The 23,176-nt window shown below is 44.9% G+C and overlaps 1 protein-coding gene and 1 pseudogene across 2 annotated transcripts; both read left to right on the top strand.

Annotated features, from left to right (window-relative positions):
* The first annotated feature begins 1 nt into the window (after nt 1).
* HAUS1 (HAUS augmin like complex subunit 1) lies at nt 2-10,261 on the top strand. Its single transcript, XM_080920412.1, has 9 exons — nt 2-59; nt 702-876; nt 2,969-3,104; nt 5,139-5,273; nt 6,072-6,195; nt 6,564-6,629; nt 8,248-8,319; nt 9,204-9,251; nt 10,083-10,261. Exons 1-9 carry the CDS (start codon nt 30-32, stop codon nt 10,131-10,133), a joined length of 837 nt encoding a protein of 278 aa, XP_080776538.1. The 5' UTR covers nt 2-29; the 3' UTR covers nt 10,134-10,261.
* Nucleotides 10,262-21,909: 11,648 nt separating this feature from the next.
* Nucleotides 21,910-22,763, top strand: LOC308423658 (ubiquitin-conjugating enzyme E2 variant 1-like; annotated as a pseudogene). Its single transcript has 2 exons — nt 21,910-22,073; nt 22,481-22,763. The product of its transcript is annotated as a ubiquitin-conjugating enzyme E2 variant 1-like (transcript).
* Nucleotides 22,764-23,176: the final 413 nt, after the last annotated feature.

Genomic DNA, 23,176 nt, shown 5'->3' with positions numbered 1-23,176 from the left:
AGGCTTTGAGAGTGGCGGGAGCGGCGGCTATGGCGGCCCTGGAGGAGAAAGCATCCCAGGTGTGTCATCTGGAGCTGGGTCGGGAACCCATTTAGCCGTCCGGGAGCCACGCATCAGCTGGTCACCCGACGCTGCTGGTTTTTTGCCCCGATCCCACAGTGCGGTTGCGACCGAGGCCCTTTGCGGTCTCGGTGTCCCCTGTGGAGGCCATGCCCTCCCTTCCCCGGGTCTCCCAGCCAAGGTGTGGAGCTTCCTTCAGGCTGGCGGATTCAGAACACACGCCCACCTTGCTGCCCAACCTCGACTACTGGCTGCTCCTTCTGTACTAGAATGTAAACACTTGAGCTGCAGCCCCAGTCTGGGAGTCTCCTAGCACGGCTGGGGTTTAGGGTGTGTTGAGGACCACTAGCCTTTCAGACAGTGCACAGAATCAATCATCCAATCTATCACGCTTTCTCATTCGTTTGTTAAGGTCGGCCAAGTGGCAGGATTTCTTTGTAGTTGTTGATTGGTTGCTTTTGTTAGGGCTGCATTCTCAACTTTGGGAAAGAATGATGTTCTTTGATAATGTCGATTTTTCATTTGCCTACTCATTTGTTGACAAGTCAGGACCCCAGAATAGTCACAGAGAACGTTTAGTTTGCTGTAGAGCACTCCTTTGTGAGATTCCGTTATAACAAGGCTTACCTTTTAATGGTTAGGTCGCTGAGTGGTTGAAAAAGGTATTTGGAGACCATCCCATTCCACAATATGAGAGGAACTCACGGACAACAGAAATTTTATATCACCTTTCAGAACGCAACAGGATCCGGGACAGGGACATCAACCTGGTAATAGAGGACTTAAAACAGAAAGCAAGTGAATATGAGTCAGAAGGTAAGGTAAGCCCAGAGCTTTGGGTAGTAGAGGAGACTAAATTTTGTTAAGACTACTTCTTTTTTTTTTTTTTTTAATCTTTTTATTTACATTGACTGGTAAGTTTTTTAAGATTTATTTGTTTTATGTATATGAGTACACTGTCACTGTCTTCAACACACCAGAAGAGGACATCAGATCCCATTACAGATGGTTGTGAGCCACCATGTGGTTGCTGGGACTTGAACTCAGTACCTCTGGAAGAGCAGTCGGTGCTCTTAACCACTGAACCATCTCTCCAGCCCAAGACTACTTCTTGATTATTTTCATTTTTTAGACAAATTGGCTTCTACCCTGTTACAGTAACTTCAAAATTAGAAATGTCATTATTGTATGCCTTCTTAAAACAAGGATTCCTAAAAGATAATTACATTTGCACGGGTGGGGGTTGGGAGAGGAATGCCTTTAATCCCAGCACTTTAGAGTCAGAGCCTGGGGTATATCTGAGTTCAAGGTCAGCCTGGGCTGAATTGTGAGATCCTGTCTCAAACAAAACAAAACAAAAGCTTCTTAACCTAACAGGAAGAGTCTAGTCTTTCTTTCACTTACACAGCTTGCTGGACAACAGAGGTGGCAGCCATGTGTGATCACAAACCACCAAGAGTTCTGTACCACAGAATGGCTTTAAAATGTTCTGCAAGGCCAAGTGGGGCTGGGGGTTTGGGGGAGTGCGAGTTTGTAATCCCAGCATTCAGAAGGCAGAAGCAGGAGGCTGCAGGGTCAGCTTGGGTCACATAACAAAACTGTCTCAAAAAGCTTTCCCCCCCTTTTGTGTTGGTCACGTGGCATGAAGACATGAAGCATGGGAACAACAGCTCACCTGGGACACCCCTTATTTGCAAACCCCTCCTACTCTAGGGTTCTTTCTCAGTTTTCTGAATAAGTTTGTGCTCATTCTGTTTAAACAAACAAACGAAACAAAAAACAAAGAAACCCACAGCCTTTGAGGATGACAGGACAGCAAACAGGAAGTGACAGTGGAGACACTGGTATATATAATCTTTAGAGTTAGATTTGTGTACTTGTGGCTGTCTGGTGTTTGTAGAGGTCAGAAAAGGGTGTTGGATCCCTGGAGCAGGAGTTAAGTGTGATTGTAAGCTACCATGTGGATCCTGGGAACTGTACCTGGGTTCTCTGCAAGTGCTCTAGCTGGGCACAATGACACACAGCCTTCATCCCAGCACAGGGAAGCTGAGACAGGTGCATGCCTGTGAGTTCAAGTCTAGCCTGTTCTAGATAGAGAGTTCCAGGACAACCAGGGCTTCCTAGAGAGAACTTGTTTCAAAGGCAATAACATCAAGAAACCTGAATATCTCTCCAGACCCTGTATGATGTTTTGAATATACTGCATTTATATTTATACTATATATACTTTTTCCAGTAGTCTTTTTAAATTAGCATAAACTGGGCTTGGTGTGCCTTGTTTTGTTTTGTTTGTGTAACCTTGGCTGTCGTGAAACTAGCTCTGTAGACCAGGCTGGCCAGCCTCTAACTCACAGTGATCAGCCTTACTGCCTGCCTTATAAGTGCTGGAATTAAGGCATGTGCCACCACTGCCTGGCCTGGTGTACCATCTTTTACTTACTTGTTTGTTTTTTGTTTGTTTGACACTGCAGCTGTTGTTAGACACACCAGAAGAGGGCATCAGATCTCATTACAGATGGTTGTGAGCCACCATGTGGTTGCTGGGAATTAAACTCAGGACCTCTGGAAGAGCCATCTTTCCAACCCCTGTCTGTTATTTCAGAACAAATAAATTAATCATTTTTTTCAAGTTAGGGTTTTTCTGTGTCTTGGAATTCTCTATAGACTGGGTTAGCCTTAAAATCAGAGGTTCACCTGCCTCTGCCTTTGGAATTCTGGGATTAAAGGCATGCACTGTCATTCCTGGCTCAAAATAAATCTCAAACAAAGAAAACTATATGTATGTATATATATATGTATATATATATGTATATATGTATATGTATATATGTATATATATATAATAAAAGTTTAAAAAAACAAAAAGTCAAAATAACTGAGACACCATGAAATTCCTTTATCTTTTCAGCCAAACAACTTGAAGACTTTCTTGTGGAGAGTGTGAATTTCTCCCCTGACAATCTGTCAAACACTGGTTCCCGGTTTCTGAATGCATTGGTGGACAGTGCAATTGCCCTGGAAATAAAAGATACATCACTAGCAAGGTAATGATTGTGATGGCTTTGGTCTATGTTCCCATGGGAGACTATTCTGTATGGCCTTGACCTAAGAATCTTTTGGTTCTCACAGTAAATCTACATAGAAAACTAGCAATGAAGGTTGGTTGGGTGGTTGGGTGGTAGGTTGGTTAGTTGGTTGGGTGGTAGGTTGGTTAGTTGGGTGGGTGGGTGGGTGAGTAATTGGTTGGTTGGTTGGTTGGTTGGTTGGGTGGGTGGGTGGGTGGGTGGGTAATTGGTTGGTTGGTTGGTTGGGTGGGTGGGTGGGTGGGTGGGTAATTGGTTGGTTGGGTGGGTGGGTGGGTGGGTAATTGGTTGGTTGGTTGGGTGGGTGGGTGGATGGGTGGGTGGGTGGGTAATTGGTTGGTTGGTTGGTTGGTTGGTTGGGTGGGTGGGTGGGTGGGTAATTGGTTGGTTGGTTGGGTGGTTGGTTTGGGCGGAGGTTTTTATTGTTTGTTGCCAGTTTGTGTGCTGAATTCTAGTTAGCTCAGCAGTACTATGGGTGGGTAGCCATAGGCTGTATAAGAAAGCTCACAGAGAGATGGAGCCAGGAAGTAGTGCCCTTGTTTCTGTGTGAGTTCCTGCCCTGACTTCTGTCAGTGATATGTTGTGACCTGCAAGAATAAGATGAAATAAGCTCTTTCCTCTGTAGCCTTTGCTCTTGGTGCTCATCATAGCACGAGAAGTCAAACTAGACCAGCGGGAGACTGCGTGTGTGGGTGTGTACCTACAAGTCCAGGAGGTGGAGGGGGAAGATCAGCAGGTCAGGGTCTTCGTCCTCAGCCTCTTAGTGAGCTGGAGGCCAGTGTAGACTGTGTGAGAACCCACCTGCAAGAAGCAAAGAGGGGCAGTAGCAGGTTAAAAGATCTAGTTGAACATGGTAAATTTTGGTCATAGATAACACTGAATAAGTTAAGGACCTTCGTTGTTTGGGGTAGACATTTTACCGAGAATGGGGTAGAAGATAGTTATGTATTCCTTCCACCGGAACTCAGGAAACTGAAGCTCAGGGAGGGAAGGTTAAATAACTTCTTCAGAGTTGGGATCCCTAAGCAAATCTGACTCCAAAGTCTATATAACTGCTGTTGGTGCTCATTTTTTTTCTCTTTAAAGAATTATTTATTTTATGTAGATGAGTACACTGTGGCTGTCTTCAGACACACCAGAAGAGGGCCTTGGATCCCGTTACAGATAGTTGTGAGCCACCATGTGGTTACTGGGAATTGAACTCAGGACCTCTGGAAGAGCAGTCAGTGCTCTTAACCGCTGAGCCATCTCTCCAGCCCTGGTGGTCATTTCTTACCTAGAACTATTGCTATAACTTACCACGATCAGAAAAGTGCACACACGTGTGATGTACGTAAATGCTGGGGTGAAGCTTGGGATTTATATAATGCTTGAAGAGTGGTTGTTGTAAGAACGTGTGGACCACATGGTAGCTGTAGGGAAGACCGAATCAACTCTGCAGACACCATGAACAGCTGTGTAAATCCTAGGTGAGCAGAGGTGACTAGGGAGGTAGTCATGGCCTTCAGAGACAGTTTGTACTTAGTGAGAGAGAAGGACAATGGAGAGGTACTACGGTGCAAACAGCCGCACTGTGTCACTAAAATGCTACACCTCGCAAGCACAGACACAAAGTGAGAATTCAGGGAAGGTGAACCTTGCCAGAGAGTTTGGAATTTTTGTTTGTTTGATTTTTAGGGTGTTTGTGTGTTTGTTTGTTTTTGTTAGAATAGGGTCTCATCATGTATCCCTGGTTAGCAGGGAAGTCACTGCTCACTGTATGAACTCTCAGAGACCTGCCTGCCTCTGCCTCCCAGTCCTCCTTGCCAAAGCCAGCCTTGCCTACGTTTTGAAGGGAAAATGGGAGCTTTGTCTGCTGAAGGGTATTTGAGGCCATGGGCATGCAGGTGGCAGTTGTGTATATAAATTGTTGGAACAGCAGGATTATGGGAACTGTAGAGATGGTTTGCAGAGTGTATTTATGCTCCGCTCAGTGTGACCAAGCTCCTCTTTCAGTTTTATCCCCGCAGTGAATGATTTGACTTCTGACCTTTTTCGTACCAAATCCAAAAGTGAAGAAATCAAGCTTGAACTGGAAAAACTTGCAAAGAGTCTGACGACAACGTTAGTGTTGGAAAAATGTCTCCGAGAGTGAGTTGAAATGTTGAGTTGAAATGTTGGCAATTTTGAACTATAAAGAGCTTAGTAGGACATTGACAATTGGGGCATGGTAGCGCTGGCCTATAATTTCATCTACTGGAAGACTGGGCCACCCGAGCGACTCAGGAGGTGCCTATCTGCTTACTCTCACATTTGCTTTAGACAGTTTATCACCCTTTTATTGATTCTTGCAATACTAAAAGGATGGAGATTGGTAATTTTCAACAATTTTAATCCACAAACTATTACCTGATGTCCATATTTTGGTATACCTTTTCAGTACAGTTTTGATGTCTCTCTTTGATGCTGTGAGCCTTTAGATTTTATTGTCCCAGAGATCAGAGTCAGTGGTTAGTGTTTATGTAAATTCAGAATAACTTGGTGACATACAAATATATCCAAAAAATAATGAAGATGAATGTGTCAGACCCTGTGTCATGTCACATACAGTAGAGAGGTCTTTATGATCTTGTTTCAAATTGGCTTTAGGATATGATAAATCACTTTTTTGAACACCAGTTTTAGCTTGTCCAAGAATAATTATTATAGGTTGAAATTAATGTTATTTTATGTCCACTGAGAAAAGTCTCATATGGCAACATGGGGGGAAATGCCGTAGAGAATACATTGTAGTCTGGATGTAAAACTTGTGGTGTAAGACTAGCTGGCAAGTAGGCTGTCGATACTGGCTAAGCCAGACTTAAATCCCAAAAGAGAGGGCTGATTTCCTTGTGTTTTAAGTTATCATTTACTGAGAAGTAGTACATGCTTTAATTTTACTTTTGGAAGAGATCTCAAGAAAGCAGAGCTTCATCTGTCTGCAGAAAAGGCCAAAGTTGACAGTCGTCTTCAGAACATGGACTTCCTAAAAGCAAAGGCAGCGGAGTTCAGGTTTGGAATCAAAGCTGCAGAGGTGTGTATGAAGAACTGTATGGAGCTGGCCTTGTAGACCTTTGTCTTCACAGTAGGAAGCCTCACCAGTCCTTTCTGTACATGAGGGAGCTACAGAGATCTGAGGCTTGCCCAAGTTTACTTAACTAGTGAGCTCCAGGGTCAAAGTTTAACTAGTGAGCTCCAGGCATTGAAACCCTTACACCGGCACCATCTTCTCCCCACGTCTAACCGAAGAAAGGATTCACAACTAACATAAACCATCTTAGATGCATGTGTGCTCTTTCATTTGTGATCTGAGGCTGTTCTTTATTACATGTTGAAAAAAGAAAATTCATGATGGTTCCCTTCGAAATGATCGTCCAACTGAACTCTTTCCTTACATTGTAGGAGCAACTTTCAGCCAGAGGCATGGATGCGTCTCTGTCACATCGGTCACTAGTGGCACTTTCAGAGGTGAGCTTCCTGTCTTAGCCTGTCTTCCGCTGCTAAATAAAATACCATAGATCGGAGAATTTATGAGCAGTCAAAATAGAAGTTTATTTAGTTTGTGATTCCGAAGATTAAAAAGTCTAAGAGCCGAGGGCCACTTCACTGAGGGCCCTCAGTAGCCATGTGGTCTCAGGGTCAGGGAGATGGCTCAGCTGTTAGTGCTTACCTGAAGGTGGATCTCTGACACCCGTGTATAAGCTGGGTGTGACCTCACATGCCTGTAACCCGCACTGGGGAAGGAGAGGGCTAGAGACAGCAGTTTCTGTATTATCAGCCCTCTCTAGATGAGGGAATTATGAGAAGATCTGCACCGTGCCTACGTTTTCATAAAGCAGCTTCAGGCTCACGGCAGGCATCGAAACCCCTATACCCACACGCAAGCATAGAGAAGGTTCCAGTAACACGATGGGCTTGGTCATTCCCAGGCCAGGTAGTCTAGCCTGTCAGTGAGCTCCAAATTTAGTGAAAGACACTGTCCCAAAAAACTAGGTGTCAGGCGACTGAGGAGGATGCCCAGCATCAACCTCCAGCCTTTACACAGTGCACACAACTTAGAGGAGCAGGCTTTCTCTTCTACCATGTTGGTCCTGGGAAGCCAACTTAGTTAGATACTCAACAATTAAGAGCACTGGCTGTTCTTGTAGGGGACCAGGGCTCAACTCGCAACACCCACATAGACGCTCACAACCGTTGGAAACTCCAGTTGCAGGGGACCTAACTCTTTCTACTGCTTCTGTGGGCACCAGGTGTACATACGGCTTACAGTCATCTATGCAGGCTTTACACTCATACACATAATATAAATTTAAAAACAAAGCAGACTGGAGAGATGGCTCAGTGGTTAAGGCACTGTGCTCTTGCCGAGGAGCCAGCTTTCCTTCCTGGCACCCACATGGTGCTACACAGCCATCTGTAACGCCAGGCCGGAGGGATTCAGTATCCTACTCTGCCCTCCACTGGTACACAGAAAAAGATTTAGAAAAAGTAAACCAGCAAAACAAAACAAAAACCCTCTACCGAAAAATTAAACACAATAAAGATAAGAATAACCCTGGTTCACCAGACTTGGCTGCAGGTATCTTTACTCCTGAGCTATCTTGCTGGTCTCTGTCGTCCTACACTAAATGAGAAGGGCTGTAGTGTTCTTATTTTAAATATTTGGAAAAGGAGTGATCAAAGTTCTTTTTTTTTTTTTAAGATTGATTTATTTTATGTATGAGTGCTTTATCTGCCTGTACACCTACACACCAGAAGGGGGCATCAGAACTCAGTATAGACGGCTGTGAGCCACCATGCGGACTGAACTCAGGACCTCTGGAAGAGCATGCAGTGCTCTTAACTGCTGGACCAGTTACTTTAAACGCCTGTGGGTTGACAAGTGTCACCCAGTGACAGATTGATTGCCAACCTTCAGGAAGCCATAGGCTCCATCATTAGCACCACAGATAAATAAGTACCATTATTTACTATTTAAAAAATTACTACTTAAGCAATGTTTTGTTGCATTTTATTTCAGTAATGAGCACTGGTCAGTTGTTTTGTGGATATTTCTGTTAGCGTATAACTCCCTTTGTATTTCCAGAAACTTTCAGAATTAAAACAGCAGACCATACCTCTGAAGAAGAAATTGGAATCCTATTTAGATTTAATGCCGGTAATTGTTGCTATGGGTTTTCTTGGAGTCATGTTTTCTAACGTTCCTCTAAAGACACTAAGCTATCAAAACAGTGGGTTTGCGTTCAAGGATTTAAAATCCGGCAGAACTGAGAGGTGACTCACACTTGTTATTTGAGCACTTTTGAGGCTGAGGCAGAAGGATCGCTGCGTTCTGAGGCAGTTAGGCTACAGATGAAATTCTGTGTCCGAACACCAGAAGACTTAATAGAGAAAAAAGAGACAGCAGCAGGCTTGGCATGGTAGCCCACATCTATAACCACAGCTCTTGGAAGGTGGAGCTTTTGAACTCAAGACCAGTTTGGGCTGCGTAGTGAGACCCTGTCTTGTTACATTTATATATTTATTTTGGGTGTGGTTGCCATAGATACAGAGGACTTCAGAACAAGTTTCAGAACAGCCAGGGCTACACAGAGAAATCCTGTCTTGGACAAAAGATCTAGTTGTAAAGCAATTTCTTAATTAGTGATTGATGGGGGAAGGACCAGCCCATGTGGGTGGGGCCATCCCTGGGCTGGTGGGTTTGGGGTCTGTAAGAAAGCAGGCTGAGCAAGAAAGCCATGGGAGGCAAGCCAGGAAGCTGCGCTCCTTCATGGTCTCTGCCTCCTGGTTCCTGCCCTGTTTGAGTTCCTAGCCTGACTTCCTTATGGAAGTGTAAACCAAATAAACTCCTTCCGTAGTGTTTCATCACAGCAAAAGAAACCCAAACTAAAACGAGGCTGTAACTTCAAAGCCTCAGCTATAGTGGGCTCTGCCTCCTGAAGGTTCCGGAGCCTTCCTTAATAGCACCAGCAGATCAAACAAGAGCCGGTGTGAGACTTCTTATAAACCGTGACACTTTTCTTGTTTATTTTTCTTTATAAGAATCCATCTCTTGCTCAAGTGAAAATTGAAGAGGCAAAGAGAGAATTAGTAAGTACTTCTCGTTTTTCTTACTTTGTTTTTCCTTTTAAATTAGCAGTTACTAAATTGAGATAATAAGGTTTTTTAAGCTAAGCTGAGTGCTGAAGTCCAACATACTGTCAAACAACAAACAAACAAACAAACAATTAGACAAAACAATAAGAACAAACAAACCCACTCAGTAGGCCGATGCAGGATTAGTGCAGGCTTGAGGCCAGCTAAAGGTGCATCTCGAGATTCTTTCAAAATTACACATAAACAAAACTATACACATGAACATGTGCACTAATACATGAGCAAGGACTGGCAGTAGCTCAGCAGTACAGAGGGCTTGCCTAGCACACATAGATTCCTGAGACACACATGCACACATGCATGTACATACAACACACACACACACACACACACACACAGGGATGGCAGTAAGTCGAAGGCTTGCCTAGCATAAGTTCCTCAGTGTGATTCTGAGTACCACGAAAAAATAAACAAAATGTTTGTTTTAATGCTTTCTTTTTCTACTTCTCTTATTTTAAGTATTGGTAGAAATAGAAAGTCTCTTTCATGTCTTTTTTTTTTTTTTAAAGCTTATGGGTGTAACCAACCAATATCTGATTTTTTTTTAAGGTTTACTTATTTATTATATATGAGTACATTGTAGCTGTCTTAAGACAGACCAGAAGAGGGCATCAGATCTCATTATATATGGTTGTGAGCCACCATGTGGTTGCTGGGATTTGAACTCAGGACCTCTGGAAGACCAGTCAGTGCTCTTCACCACTGAGCCACCTCTCCAGCCCATCTCTTTCATGTCTTTATTGACAGTTCATTCTCTTCCTCTAGGATGCCATCGAAGCTGAACTTACAAAGAAAGTGAACATGATGGAACTGTGAGGACAGCCAAGTAGAAGTGCTTCTCCTGAGAAGGAGAGGACCGTTCTTAGCGGTGATAATGTCTGTGTTGGTAAAATAACAGGGTTTGGTTCTGCACTTAAATTTTGTGGCCTGAATACAGTTTTCATATGAAAAGGCATTTTGTTTTATCTGTTACTTACTGTACAGTTAAGAATCTTTCCAAAAGTGGGTCAGGGTTGAGGAAACGGCTCTGTGTTTTAGAGTGCTTTTCGCACTTGCTGAAGACCTGGGTTCTATTCTCAGTGCCCATATGGTGACTTGAAAACATCCACACTAGTTCTAGGGAATCTGATACCCTCTTCTAGCATCTGCAAGTGCCAGGTACATGTCTGGGTTGGTTTTTGTCAACTTGACACAAGCTGGAGTCTTTCCTTTATCGCTTTGCCCTGTAAGTGATTCTGTAGGGCATTTTCAGAATTAATGATGTGAAAGGGCCCTTGCCACTGTGGATCATGCCACCCCTGGCCACATGGTGCTAGGCTGTGAAAAAAATGAAAGTTAAGGAAGCTAGCAAGCAGCATTTCTCCGTGCTCTGCTTCAGCTTCTGCCTACAAGGTCCTCCTCCGTTCCTGCCCCGATGTCCCCCGTGACCGACTCAAAGCTTTACTAATGCATGAACTAGGCCTCTTAGGGTTTCTAGCAGCAGCTGAGCCACGGGCAGACGGCAAGGCTCAACCAAGTGGGCCCAAGTGGGAGCCTGCCTGCTTTAGAATGCTAAGACACTATAGCACCCGCGTGGCACGTGCTAAGACACTATAGCACCCGCGTGGCATGTGCTAAGACACTATAGCACCCGCGTGGCACGTGCTAAGACACTATAGCACCCGCGTGGCACGTGCTAAGACACTATAGCACCCGCGTGGCACGTGCTAAGACACTAGCACCCGCGTGGCACGTGCTAAGACACTATAGCACCCGCGTGGCACGTGCTAAGACACTAGCACCCGCGTGGCACGTGCTAAGACACTAGCACCCGCGTGGCACGTGCTAAGACACTATAGCACCCGCGTGGCACGTGCTAAGACACTATAGCACCCGCGTGGCAAGTGCTAAGACACTATAGCACCCGCGTGGCACGTGCTAAGACACTAGCACCCGCGTGGCATGTGCTAAGACACTAGCACCCGCGTGGCACGTGCTAAGACACTATAGCACCCGCGTGGCACGTGCTAAGACACTATAGCACCCGCGTGGCAAGTGCTAAGACACTATAGCACCCGCGTGGCACAGAGCCTGAGCAGTGCCTGGTTGAGAGCCTGGGAGAAGACTGTCAAGCTCCCACCCTGCTCTCCACTCTTAACGCATGCACAGTCTCTCTCCAACTGTGAACAGAAAGAAAACCTAGACTACAGTTTACTCTTCCCAACGAGACCTCAATGCCATCCCAAAGCTGAACAAAATTCCAAGCAACATACATACAGAGAATGTATGACAATGACACATGAAAGGCCACCGGAACCATTCAGAGTGCATAGTTTATCTGAAGCTATAGTGGGGACGAGTGTCACAGGAGGGATGACCCCTATATGCCAGCTAAAAGGCTGGGTGTAGAGGCACATGTCTATAATCTGTACCACACAAGGAGGAGCATAGAGAGTTGAAGACCAACCCGGGCTGTGTCCTAAGACCCTATCTCAAACCAAAGGAAATGCTTCACCCCAAATTAACCAATGAGGAATATTAGAAATTCAAGTAAAGGGAGGTAGGCGTCCATGATCTAGCATGGCCTTTGTCTCTGTAGAATGCTGTCTTGGCATCTGCCTCCAGACTTTATCTTCCCTTCCTAGGAACCCAGTGCCAAGAGAATGCTAGGAAATGCTGGAGGGCTAGCCGTGCTAATATTAAATGAGGTAATTCAGGCCCAGAAGGACAATACCTCATGCTCTCTCCCATCTCTTTGAATGTTGATCTGTGTGGCTAACTTGGGGTATCTGTAGAGGTCAAGAATCTAAAATGGGCCCAGAAGAGGAGGAAGGGAAGAGGTTAGGGCTAGTAGGAAAAATAAAGGGGTATAGGCTATTATTTTTTTTCAAAACCTACTTTATTTAGGGTTCTTAAACCCTTCAACCTCCTGTAACCCACTGACCAGAGGTAAGGGGAAAAGGTTAATAGGAAAAGGGGACTGTGGACCTGATTAGGAGTTCCCTGGGTGATTCTACTCTTCGCTGTCAGGACACCAGCAGTCCAGTCCAATAGCAAACACCAAACATGAATCAGCAGTGGCGGCTTGATCAGAATCAGCCAGAATGCCACGAGAAGTTCTTTGGTGCATTTCTCTCTCCACAGTGAAGACTAGCGAAGAAGTGAAGCAGTGAAGGGTCGCATGGCAATAGCGATGCAGGAGTGTCACGTGACACTATTTCACATTAGAGGGGGCTTATTGGGGATCACAGTTTGAGTCAGGGTGGATGGCACACTTATCCAAAACTAAGGATGTATGAAGAAGCATTATGGAAATTCATACTCTTGAAGCCAATTGAAAGTACATGCTTTTATTTATAATAATATTAATTTTGAGACAGAGCCTGGCACTCATGTAGACCAGGCTGGTTTAGAACTCACAGAGCTCCACCCATCTCTGCTCTTTGATTGCTGGGATTAAAGGTATATATAGCCGTTCCTATCACACACATACACACACTGGATGGATAGACAATATTTCCCTCAATTGACCTGAGTTATTAAATCAAATTCTCAATGTCAAGGAAGCCCCAGAGGCTCTCAAAACAGCATAGTATATTGCTGTTGCTTTTGGTTGAGCACCATAACTAGAGAGTAAGTCCCAAGTGCAGAAGAAACAGACACATTGTCTGCAAGATACAGAGAAATCAAGGTGGAATTGTGTGCTGGCTCTCGAGAGAATGCCCCCTGTCAGACTGGCCTGTGAGCAGGCCTATGGTGCATTATCTTTTTTAGTTGATCACTATAGAAAGACCCAGGTCACTGGGCACTGCCATCTATGGACTGGTGGTCCTGGGTGTATAAGCAAGCAGGCTGAGCAAGCCATGCGGAATAAGCCAGTAAGCAGCCTCCTCCATGGCCTCTGCATCCAGGTTCTCGCCTTGCCTGAGTCCCTGCTTGGTATAGTGTTTCTTTTTTTATTGCTGCAACAAAACATCTTGACCAAAGCAACTTAGAAAAGCAAGTGTTTAATTGGAGTTATGCCTTTTAGAGTGTTAAGAGTCTGAAATGGTAGAGCAAAGGTATGGTTCAGGCATAGCTGAGAGCTCATGTCTTTATGCACAGTAGGAGACAATGCTGGGAATGGCATGAGTCTTGAAACCTTCAAGCCTTCCTCCAGTGACACACCTCCTCCAAAGCCACCTATCCCAAAGCCACTTGGGGACCAAGCATTAAAACATGAGTCTATGGGAGCCACTCTCATCCAAACCACCACATTCCACTGCCTGCCCCCCCCCCATAGGCCAGTCATATAATACAAGATGCATTTAGTCCAACTTCAAAACTGTCCCCATAGTCTTTTACACTCTTAACTGTTTAAAAGTTTAAATGGCTTCTGAATCCCAAGGCCATCTCTTAACTGCAACACCTACATAATCAAAAGGCTTGCTTCCAACATACTGAATATACATCAGTATTCCAAAAGGAGGGATTGGAGCATGGTGACGTAAGCAAAAGCCTTGTGGCCCAAAGTAAGACCACAGCACGGTAGTTAACTCCAAGTCCCGTCTGATGTCACAGGGCTTTGCTGGCTGCACCCTTTCTGCTTGCTGACTGTGACTCTAGGTCTTAGCAGATATCCCATCTGTCATCTTGGGGGTCTCCAATGTCATGCAGGTGTCACTCTCAAAGCTCAACTCAATGGCTTCTTGGGGCCTCCAGGCAGGGATTCCTCTGCTACACACCTGGCTTCAGTGGCTTCTTAAGCTCAGGTGAAGACTCCACAGCTCCTTTACTCATGTACTTCTTGACTCAAAAGCCAGAACCCTGTGGGCAACACCGCCAGGTTTGGCTGCCTCTTGGGGTGGAGCCTGGCATCCTTGACTCACATGTTCTTGATTTGTTCCTGCTCTGCAGCAGTATAAAATTTCCTTAGTTTTACTGCCTTCACACACTGTAGGATTATCTGGGTGGGGTCTTGCCCAGGGGTGCCTCTCTCTTTCAACCAATGCAGATCAGGCCTTACCTTGATTCCCTCTTTCTTTTGAGCGCAAGCCTGGGCTCCAACAAATTTCTGGGTGCTCTTTTTCTCCTCAAACTTTACATTTGTATTTCTTTTTTCCCCACTTGTTCTGTTTTTTAGTATGGACCTACATAAACGTGATTGCTAATAGCCACGCAGTAGAGCCAACATTAGACCATCTTGAAATCTTCACCAAAGAAATCAGTCCATTACTTTTCAATTTTGCCTCAGGTAAATGCTTAGGGCAGAAAGCAACAGTCTTTGCCCAAGTATTGCAAGAATGGCCCCCAGACTGGTTGCCAGTATTGTTTCTCTCTTGAGCGGTGCCTCCTCAGCCTGCACAGCTCTAGGCATATTGTTTTCCATACTCCCACTAGAAGGGCCCATTCAACTCTGAATATAGCTTGCAGCTGCTTTTGAGGTATAACATCCCCAAAGTCTCCCACCCTCCTCTAAAAGAACCAGCATGGGTAGGCCTATCATAGCAAGGCCTCATTAACTGTACCGACTTCTGTATTCGCTTCTTTTCCATTGCTGTGAGCAGGCAAGATAACCAAAGCAGCTTATAAAAGAAAGTGTTTAATCGAATTACGCTCCAGAGGGTTAGACACTGTGATGATGGGGCAAAAATATGGCAGCAGGAACAGCTGAGAGCTCACATCTTGATCTGTAAGTAAGAGGCAGAAAGAGAGGGTTTGGGGTTGGGGAGAGCTGACTTGGAATGGGTGGAGTCTTTTACAACCTCAAATCCCACCACCAATGACACACCTCCTCCAACAAGCCACACCTCCTCCAACAAGCCACACCCCCTTTAACAAGCCACACCTCCTAGTCCTTCCCAAAACAGCTTCACCAACTAGGAACCAGGAATTTTAATATATTCATTCTCATTCAAACCACCATAGCTAGTGAGATGGCTCAGTGGGCCAAGGAAGGCATTTGCTACCAAGCTGGACAGTCTGAATTCAATTCTGGAAACCCACAGAGTGGAAGGAGAGAACCAACTCCTATAGGTTGTCCCCTGATTCCCATATGCACAGTGTAGCCTCTGTACACCCACACACAAATAAGTAAATGTTATTTTTAAACAAACAAGCAAATAAAACAAAGGTTATGAACTGTTCTTTGCTGTGCACTCAGTTGTATGTGCAGGGGAGGTGGTGTTAAGACAACCTCTGTTTTTTGTTTCATGTCTGACCTTAGGCTACATGTCTGACTGCTTTCCTCCTGATACTTCTGTATCCATCCTCTATGAACAGAAACATTTGTAGCTAAGCACAGCAAAATAATCCGATTTGTGAAACGTAATATTAATAAATACTATTGCTGTATGATCCATACTCAAATTCTTCCAGTTAACTTAGTAATGTATTGTATATACAATTGCCTCATTCAGGAACATATATAAAATATAGTCCTGTTGCTTTCTGCTTCTGGCTGGCCTCAAACTCAGTATGTAGCCAGCAATGATCTCAAACTGTTGATCCTTCTGCTCCACCCGGAAGCTGGGTGAGGGGTGCCGTACGAATGAGAAACATTGCTGGGAAGATGTGTCTGGTACTATTTTAAGAGCGGGATGATCGCACTGGATGTCCTTGGTTGCCAGGGGAACTTTTTCTTGTGGATTATCACAGAAGCACATGAGAGAGAGCTTGCCCTAGTCTGGCCGCAGCCCCGTGCCTTGACTGCTGAGAATTGTGGGTTGGACGGGACACCTCTGAAAGGCCGATCTGCCAGCTTTCTTTAGGAGCACGATGCGTGACCCCCTTCTGATGTCAGGGTGCTTTCTCTCACGTTGAGCAGCTGTGTATTTTTAGGCTCAGCCCGCAGCACCCGGTTCCCACATGTTCAGTTTTCCTTAAACGCTGCTGCAGTTGTAGGCTGACAGCCCGCCTCCACAGTGTGGGCAGGGGAACTGCCCTCTCTACCGCTGCAGGATCCAGATTTTCAGCTTGTTCAGCACAGAGCATGGGGGCTCATCCTTACGCTGCAGGGCCTTCTTTCCTGGTCTTCGGCTCATTCCTCAGCACCCACTGAGCATCGTATCTCACATGATGAAGGTTATAAAGATAAGTAAGAATTTTCCCTCAGTGTCAGGCAGTTTATAAATTCAAAGATCATCAGACTGCCCAGTCTAAGTGTCACCTTTGTAAAGCTGGGTAAAACAGACCTCTTTCATGGTGCAAATGTCTTGTATATCAACAGACTTTGCCTGTCTGTACTACGTTTTTATTATACACACAGAAGACCCAAGTTCAGTTCCCAGCACTCACATGACAACGCACAACCGTGTGTAACTCCAGTACACTTTTGCTTTTGGCTTCCTTGGGCACTACAGGCATGTTGTACTTAGACAAATGCAGGTAAAACACACACGTAAAAAAGATTTTTTTTTTGGCAAAACACCATACACATAAATTTATTTTTAAGTATACATAATTTTACCTAGGCATGGTGCACATGCCTGAAATCCCAGCACTAGGGAGGTAGAAGCAGAGAAATGGGGAGTTCGAAGTCATCTTCAGTTACAAAGATATGAAATCCAGGACCAGCCTCATTCAACAAAAACAAACACCAGCAAACAACACACACACATGGAACTGAAATGTATTTAGAATTATTGATTACTTAGTAAGAGTTGGTTACATTATATATTGTCCCTTCCCCAAAGGTAATTGCATTTGAAGTAGGGTCTATATTCCTCATAAAGTCTGTACCCCCCATATACTTTACAGTACATCTATCTATCTATCTATCTATCTATCTATCTATCTATCTATCTATCTACCTATCTACCTATCTATTTCTATTTATCAATTTCTGAGGCAGGGTCTCACTGCGTAGCCCTGGCTGACCCAGAACTCACAATGATCCATTTGCCTGTCTCCCAAGTGCTGAGATTAAAGACATACACCACCATGCCTGGCCTTTAAATCTCCTCTACATTACTTATTGATAATATCCAATACAATGCAAATAGTGGGTCCACTGTATTGTTTAGAGAATGAGATGGGGCAAGGCTGTATCTGTGGGTACAAATGCTTAACCAGATGTTTCCTGTAGTCGGTAGACTCTGCACATGCAGAGCCCACAGAAGTGATCATTTTTATCATTTATATAATTTAACATACGTGTATACATTTAGGAATAAAATTGTTGGTCTGTTAACATAGAGATTTCTATCCAAAGAATTCCCAAAATGATTGTAATCATTTCTACTTCTTTCAGTCCCACACTCTCATAAATCCTTGGCACCTTGGCACTGTTATCTAAATCTCTTAGAATAGTCAGGTATGGTGGTACTTACATTCAGAAGACCCCAGCAAGAGAATCACCTTGAGTTCAAGGTCAGCTTGGCTTAGAGTGAGAGACTGTCTGAACATCAAAATCTATATCACAAAGAAAAAAAAAAATACAGCTGGGAGTGTTGATGCACGCCTTTATCCCAGCACTTGGGAGGCAGAGGCAGGCGGATCTCTGAGTTTGAGGCCAGCCTGGTCTACATGACAGGGATAGCCAGAAAACCTCTTGTCAAAAAAAAAAAAAAAAAAAAAAAAAAGCCCAAAAATACTAAATAAATAAGTATAAAAGGGCTGGAGAGATGACTCAGCAGTTAAGAGCACTGACTGCTCTTCCAGAGGTCCTGAGTTCAATTCCCAGCAATCATATGGTGGCTCACAACCATCTGTAATGGGATCTGATGCCCTTTTCTGGGGTGTCTGAAACAGTGTACTCACATACATTAAATAAATAAATAAATAAATAGATAGATAGATAGATAGATAGATAGATAAATAAATAAATACATCTTAAAAATAAGTATAAAAATAATTATCTTGTAGCTGTTGCTAGTATCCCACTGTTTTTTTTTCTGTTTTAGATTCCCCCCCCCCCCCTTAAAACAGAGTTTTACTATGTAGCTCTGGCTGTCCTAGAACTCACTATGAAGACCAGGCTGATCTGAAATTCACAGAATCTCCTTGCTTACTTCTGCCTCTCAAATTCTGGGGATTAAAGGTGTGCACTAATATGCCCAGCTTAGATTTATTTTTTTATTATTTTTTGTTGTGTATCTGAGCATGCATCTGTGTGTGAGTATGTGTGTGTGAATGCAGGTTCCCTTAAAGGGTAGAGACTTCAGACTTTAGCTGATATCCTGGAGCTGGAGTTGTGTGTAGTGGGGTTTTGGTTTCTTTAAAAACGTAGAAATAGGGCTGGAAAGATGGCTCAGCAGTTAAGAACATGGACTGCTCTTTCAGAGGTCCTGAGTTCAAATCCCAGCAACCACATGGTGGTTCACAACCATCTGTAGTGGGATCCAGTACCCTCTTCTGGTGTGTCTGAAGATAGTGACAGTATACTCACCTACATGAAATAAATAAATAGAATAAGAATGTGTTTTTCTTTTAATCCCAGGTGTGGAGATATGAGGCTGCTTCCCAGCAACTGACTATGATTTGCCTCACTCTCTAGCTGGGCCATGATTTTTGCCAGCTGCTGATAGTTTCTGCAGTTGTGTGACTTTTGGAATTCTAGGGACTTTTCAGAGGGCCCCCCGAAAAGAGGTGGTGGGTTGTTGGTTACAGTTTGTTAAGTAGTCATGCTCAGAGAAGAAACAAGAAGTTATATATTCTGACAGCAATAATCAAACTTCCCCAAGGATCTGGACGCCCCTAATTAGCAGGAAGTAGTCTGATGATAATGTCACCCCTTTCTGACCCCTGACCTTATTCAGAGATCTCTTTCCTCTCGATTCTTTGTTTTCCCCTCTCCCTATCTTCAGTGATAGGGGGCTGAAAAGGAAATAACGGGTGAAGAAAAAGGGAAGAAAAAAGAGCCCACAAAGTAGCAAAAGACAATGCAGTTGTGAGCTGCCCAGGGGTACAGCCTTCCCACCCAGTGAGCAGACGGTCAGGATTATACAGCAAGAATGTGGAGCTGTCACAGGGACACACATCTGCAAAGGGGAGAACCTAACGTTCCTGATTAAGCAGAAAATATTCTACCAAATAATATTTGCTTTAAGTCTGGTTCCATCAAATTGAAGAAACTATTCTCATTTTGTCACTTAAAAAAAAAAAAGTAGGGTTTTTTCCCCCCAAATACTTAAAAATAATCTGCAAAAGGAGGTAAAAATGTGTGGAGCTGTGTTTCTCCCTCTAAGGGACCAGTTCATTGGTTCCTTTTTTCTCAGTCACTGACCCCTCTGCAAAGCACAGGCGCAAGAAAACAAAACAAAACAAAAAACCCGTGTACGTGAAATGACCCCATCAATTCTCTACTAAAGTCTGATTTTCACGCTCATGAACCTAAATAATTTAGGAAACTATCTTATCAGTTCTCCGGCTCATGATATTCAAAACTCCCTGCCTGGGATACTGCTTGAAAGGCTCCGGTGCTGGCAAACATAATTTCAGACACCAGAGGGCGGTCATAACTTTAAAATACTTTGAAACAAAAGGGGGAGGGGGCCTGTTGCGGGGGGGGGGGGAGTCGGGGTTGGGGGGGGATGGGCGAAAACTCGGTCCAGAAAAGGCTATGGGTGGATATGTGGAGAAGGACAGAATCTAACCGAGATACAAGTCCAGCAGTCAATCTATGGTTCTCCTCGAGGCCTGGGATTTTGCCGGTTTGCCATAAAGCTCGGGTCCCTAATGGAGGATGACACAATGGAACCTGATGCCCGTCAAAACAAAATAGGTCACAGCGGTTCCAAACCAACACTGTCCCCCATCTCCCCCACCCCCGGCCGGGGAACGTTAGCTGCACCGGACCTATGGGGGCTGGTACCTAGAGCGTCCACCGCGACATGCCATCGAGTTCGCGCTGGAGAGTCAACAGGAGCGTTTGTTGAGCAACAGTTGTTTAAGCAATGGCTGGTCCATGACTTGCTCTAGCTACAGCGAGGAGACTAGCTGGCAGTACATTCTGGGCTGTGGGGACGCCCTTTCCCTCCACTAGAGGGGATCACTCTTGCCACGTGGCCAAATTCCAGTCTGTCTAAACACAGCGACAGAGCTTGCCTGGGCTAAGAGATCCGTTTCCAGTGTCCCTTTTCGTTTAGTTTTTGGTTTGGTTGATTTTTATTTCTAAGGTGGTTTTTGTTGTTGTTGTTGTTGTTGTTGTTTTGTTTGTCACAGCCTGACATTCTCAAAACACAGGGCTTGGGCTTTGGGGAAACACAAGCAAGAGAGAGTCAGTGCTAGGCTAGTAGCTCCGTCCTGTAACCCCATGGTACTTGGGAGGCTGACGTCAGTCACGACAGTTTAGTGACACCCTGTTTCAGAACAGAAAGGAAAAATGATCCTCTCTAGCGCTGAGGGAAACGTAGAGGAAGGAGACGGTGGAAAGGGTGGAAGAGCCCGAGAAGGGTTAAGGGGCAGAGTACGGAGGAGTGTTGTATTCAAGGTGGTTACAGCCTTGCTCTCTCAGCAGCAATGACCCGTGTGTCACCTGCAGAAGATTGGATCTTCCAAGATTCTGATGGCGGGGGTGGTTCATGAGAAGCCTCCCTTCCCTGTGGATTCGTAGGTAGTTAGTGGTTGCTGCCAGAGTCCTGTCCTGTGGTGGTAGAGATGCTAATAAGTTGAGTTGTCCATGTTCCTGTAGATAAGTCTAATCAGACTAATGGGGGGGGGCGGGATGAACTCATTATGTATTATATAAATTGTATACTGATACAAAATGTTTAAAAAGTAAGTAAGAAGGCTGGGACACGCCTACGTGGTAGAGCACTAACCTACCACGTGTAAGGCCCTCCGTTGAATTCTATGTACTAAAAAACATAGAGAAGAAACAAACAGATCTCCGTGAGTTCAAGACTAGCCTGGGCTACATAACAAGTTCCAGGTCAGTCAGAGCAGCATAGTAACACCCTGTCTTTAACAACAACAACAACAATAATGTTTATAATATCAAGCAGAGAGTTGGGCTCCCTGCAACCTCCTCTTGCTTCTATGTTCATGAGTGGAAAGAATCTGCTGAGGGAGGAAAATGGCCGACACAGCCACACTGTATCCCTCTTGGAGCTGTGAGACCGCAGTTCCCTGGCCTGCGTGTGTCTGCCCTATGGTGAGAATACACCCAGTGTCAGTTCCTGCATGTTCACATCTCCTCACTGGAATTTCCAAAGCTCCCAGCATTCTCAAAACCCCAAGAATTTCATAACTCCTCAGACAAAACTTGGCCTGAATGAGGACTTGGGACAAAGCTCAGTGGTACATGGAGAGCTTACCTAACATGCTGAGGCCATGAGTCCTATCCTCAGCACCACAAGAGAAAAAAAATCTACTGGAGTAGACCTGAACACTGACCACGGACACCTGTGATACTGGTGCTGGTCTGGGCCTCACTGGGACACTGTGAGTTTATAGTATGAGTCCCTGCTTTCTAGAATCTGAAACATCCTGAATTTTGAACCAGAGCTGGCCCTGGGATCTTCTTCCTATTATGAAATGAGGCTCTCTGTCTTATCTCAACCACTGTCCATCCAAGTGACGGTAGATCACAAGGTGGCCATAAGGCTCAGTGACCCCTTTCTTTTGATGGTGGGTGGGCGGGGCTTTGTGATGATTCAGTTTAGAAATTAGCTGGGAATGACAGCCACGCAAGATGGCAGCCACCACAGGCTCTGGAGTAAAAGTCCCTCGAAATTTTCTACTGTTGGAAGAGCTGGAAGAAGTCCAGAAAGGAGGAGTAGGTGATGGCACAGTTAGCTGGGGTCTGGAAGACGACGAGGACATGACACTTACAAGATGGATAGGCATGACAACTGGGCCTTGTACTGGCTGGTTTTGTGTCAACTTGACACAAGCTGGAGTTATCACAGAGAAAGGAGCCTCAGTTGAGGAAATGCCTCCATGAGATCCAGCTGTAAAGCATTTTCTCAACTAGTGATCAAGGGGGGAGGGCCCAGCCCATTGTGGGTGCAGCCATCCCTGGGCTGGTAATCCTGGGTTCTATAAGAAAGCAGGCTGAGCAAGCCAGGGGAAGCAAGCCAGTAAGTGACATCCCTCCATGGCCTCTGCATCAGCTCCTGCTTCCTGACCTGCTTGAGTTCCTGTCCTGACTTCCTTTGATAAGGAACAGCAATGTGGAAGTGTCAGCTGAATAAACCCTTTCCTCCCTAACTTGCTTCTTGGTCACAATGTTTTTGCAGGAATAGAAACCCTGACTAAGACAGGCCTCCACGAACAATTTATGAAAACCGGATATACAGCCCTAAAATAGAATGTGGGCCTAAGTACCCGGAAGCACCCCGTCTGTCAGATTTGTGACAAGGGTCAATATGAGCGGCGTGAGCAGTTCGAATGGAGTGGTGGATCTGAGAGCCACAGCAGTGATGGCAAAGTGACAACATTCCCACAGCCTCCAAAGTCATCTTACAGGAATTGTGGTGCTTAATGATGTCAATAGAGAACATGAAGCTGCCACAGCCTCCAGAAGGACAGTGTTACAGCAATTAGTCACCAAGGCCCCGGCCTCCCCTCCCCATCCAACCTATGTCTTCATTTTCCACAGTAGTGAGTTTTCTAGATACATCTGTAGACCTCAAAGTGCTGGAGAGGAGCCCCACTCAGACTTCATCCTGAGACACTGTTCTGATACTAACTCCTTGTCCATTTGAAACACCTTAAGTTGTGCTGTGTAACATCATTGTCGGGTGTAACCGCTGTCTGCTTGGTTGAACTTCTGGGATCAAGAAGGTGTGTTGAGGGCTGGAGGGATGGCTCAGTGGTTAAGAGCACTGACTGCTCTTCCAGAGGTCATGAGTTCAAATCCCACCAACCACATGGTGGCTCACAACCATCTGTGATGAGATCTGATGCCCTCTTCTGGTGTGTCTGAAAACAGCTCAGTGTACTCATAAAAATAAAAT

This window comes from Micromys minutus (assembly GCF_963924665.1).
Source record: "Micromys minutus genome assembly, chromosome: 8".
Taxonomy (NCBI): Eukaryota; Metazoa; Chordata; class Mammalia; order Rodentia; family Muridae; genus Micromys; species Micromys minutus.
The sequence above is the reverse complement of the archived record's forward strand: the minus strand, read 5'-3'. Positions and strand labels throughout refer to the sequence as shown.

What these genes read in the sequence shown, in the direction of transcription:
- HAUS1 (XM_080920412.1), top strand. Translation starts at nt 30, where the DNA reads ATGGCGGCCCTGGAGGAGAAAGCATCCCAG. An exon ending in TGGAGGAGAAAGCATCCCAG is followed by an intron (nt 60 to 701) that starts GTGTGTCATCTG and finishes TTTAATGGTTAG; the next exon opens with GTCGCTGAGTGGTTGAAAAA. An exon ending in CACTAGTGGCACTTTCAGAG is followed by an intron (nt 6,630 to 8,247) that starts GTGAGCTTCCTG and finishes TTGTATTTCCAG; the next exon opens with AAACTTTCAGAATTAAAACA.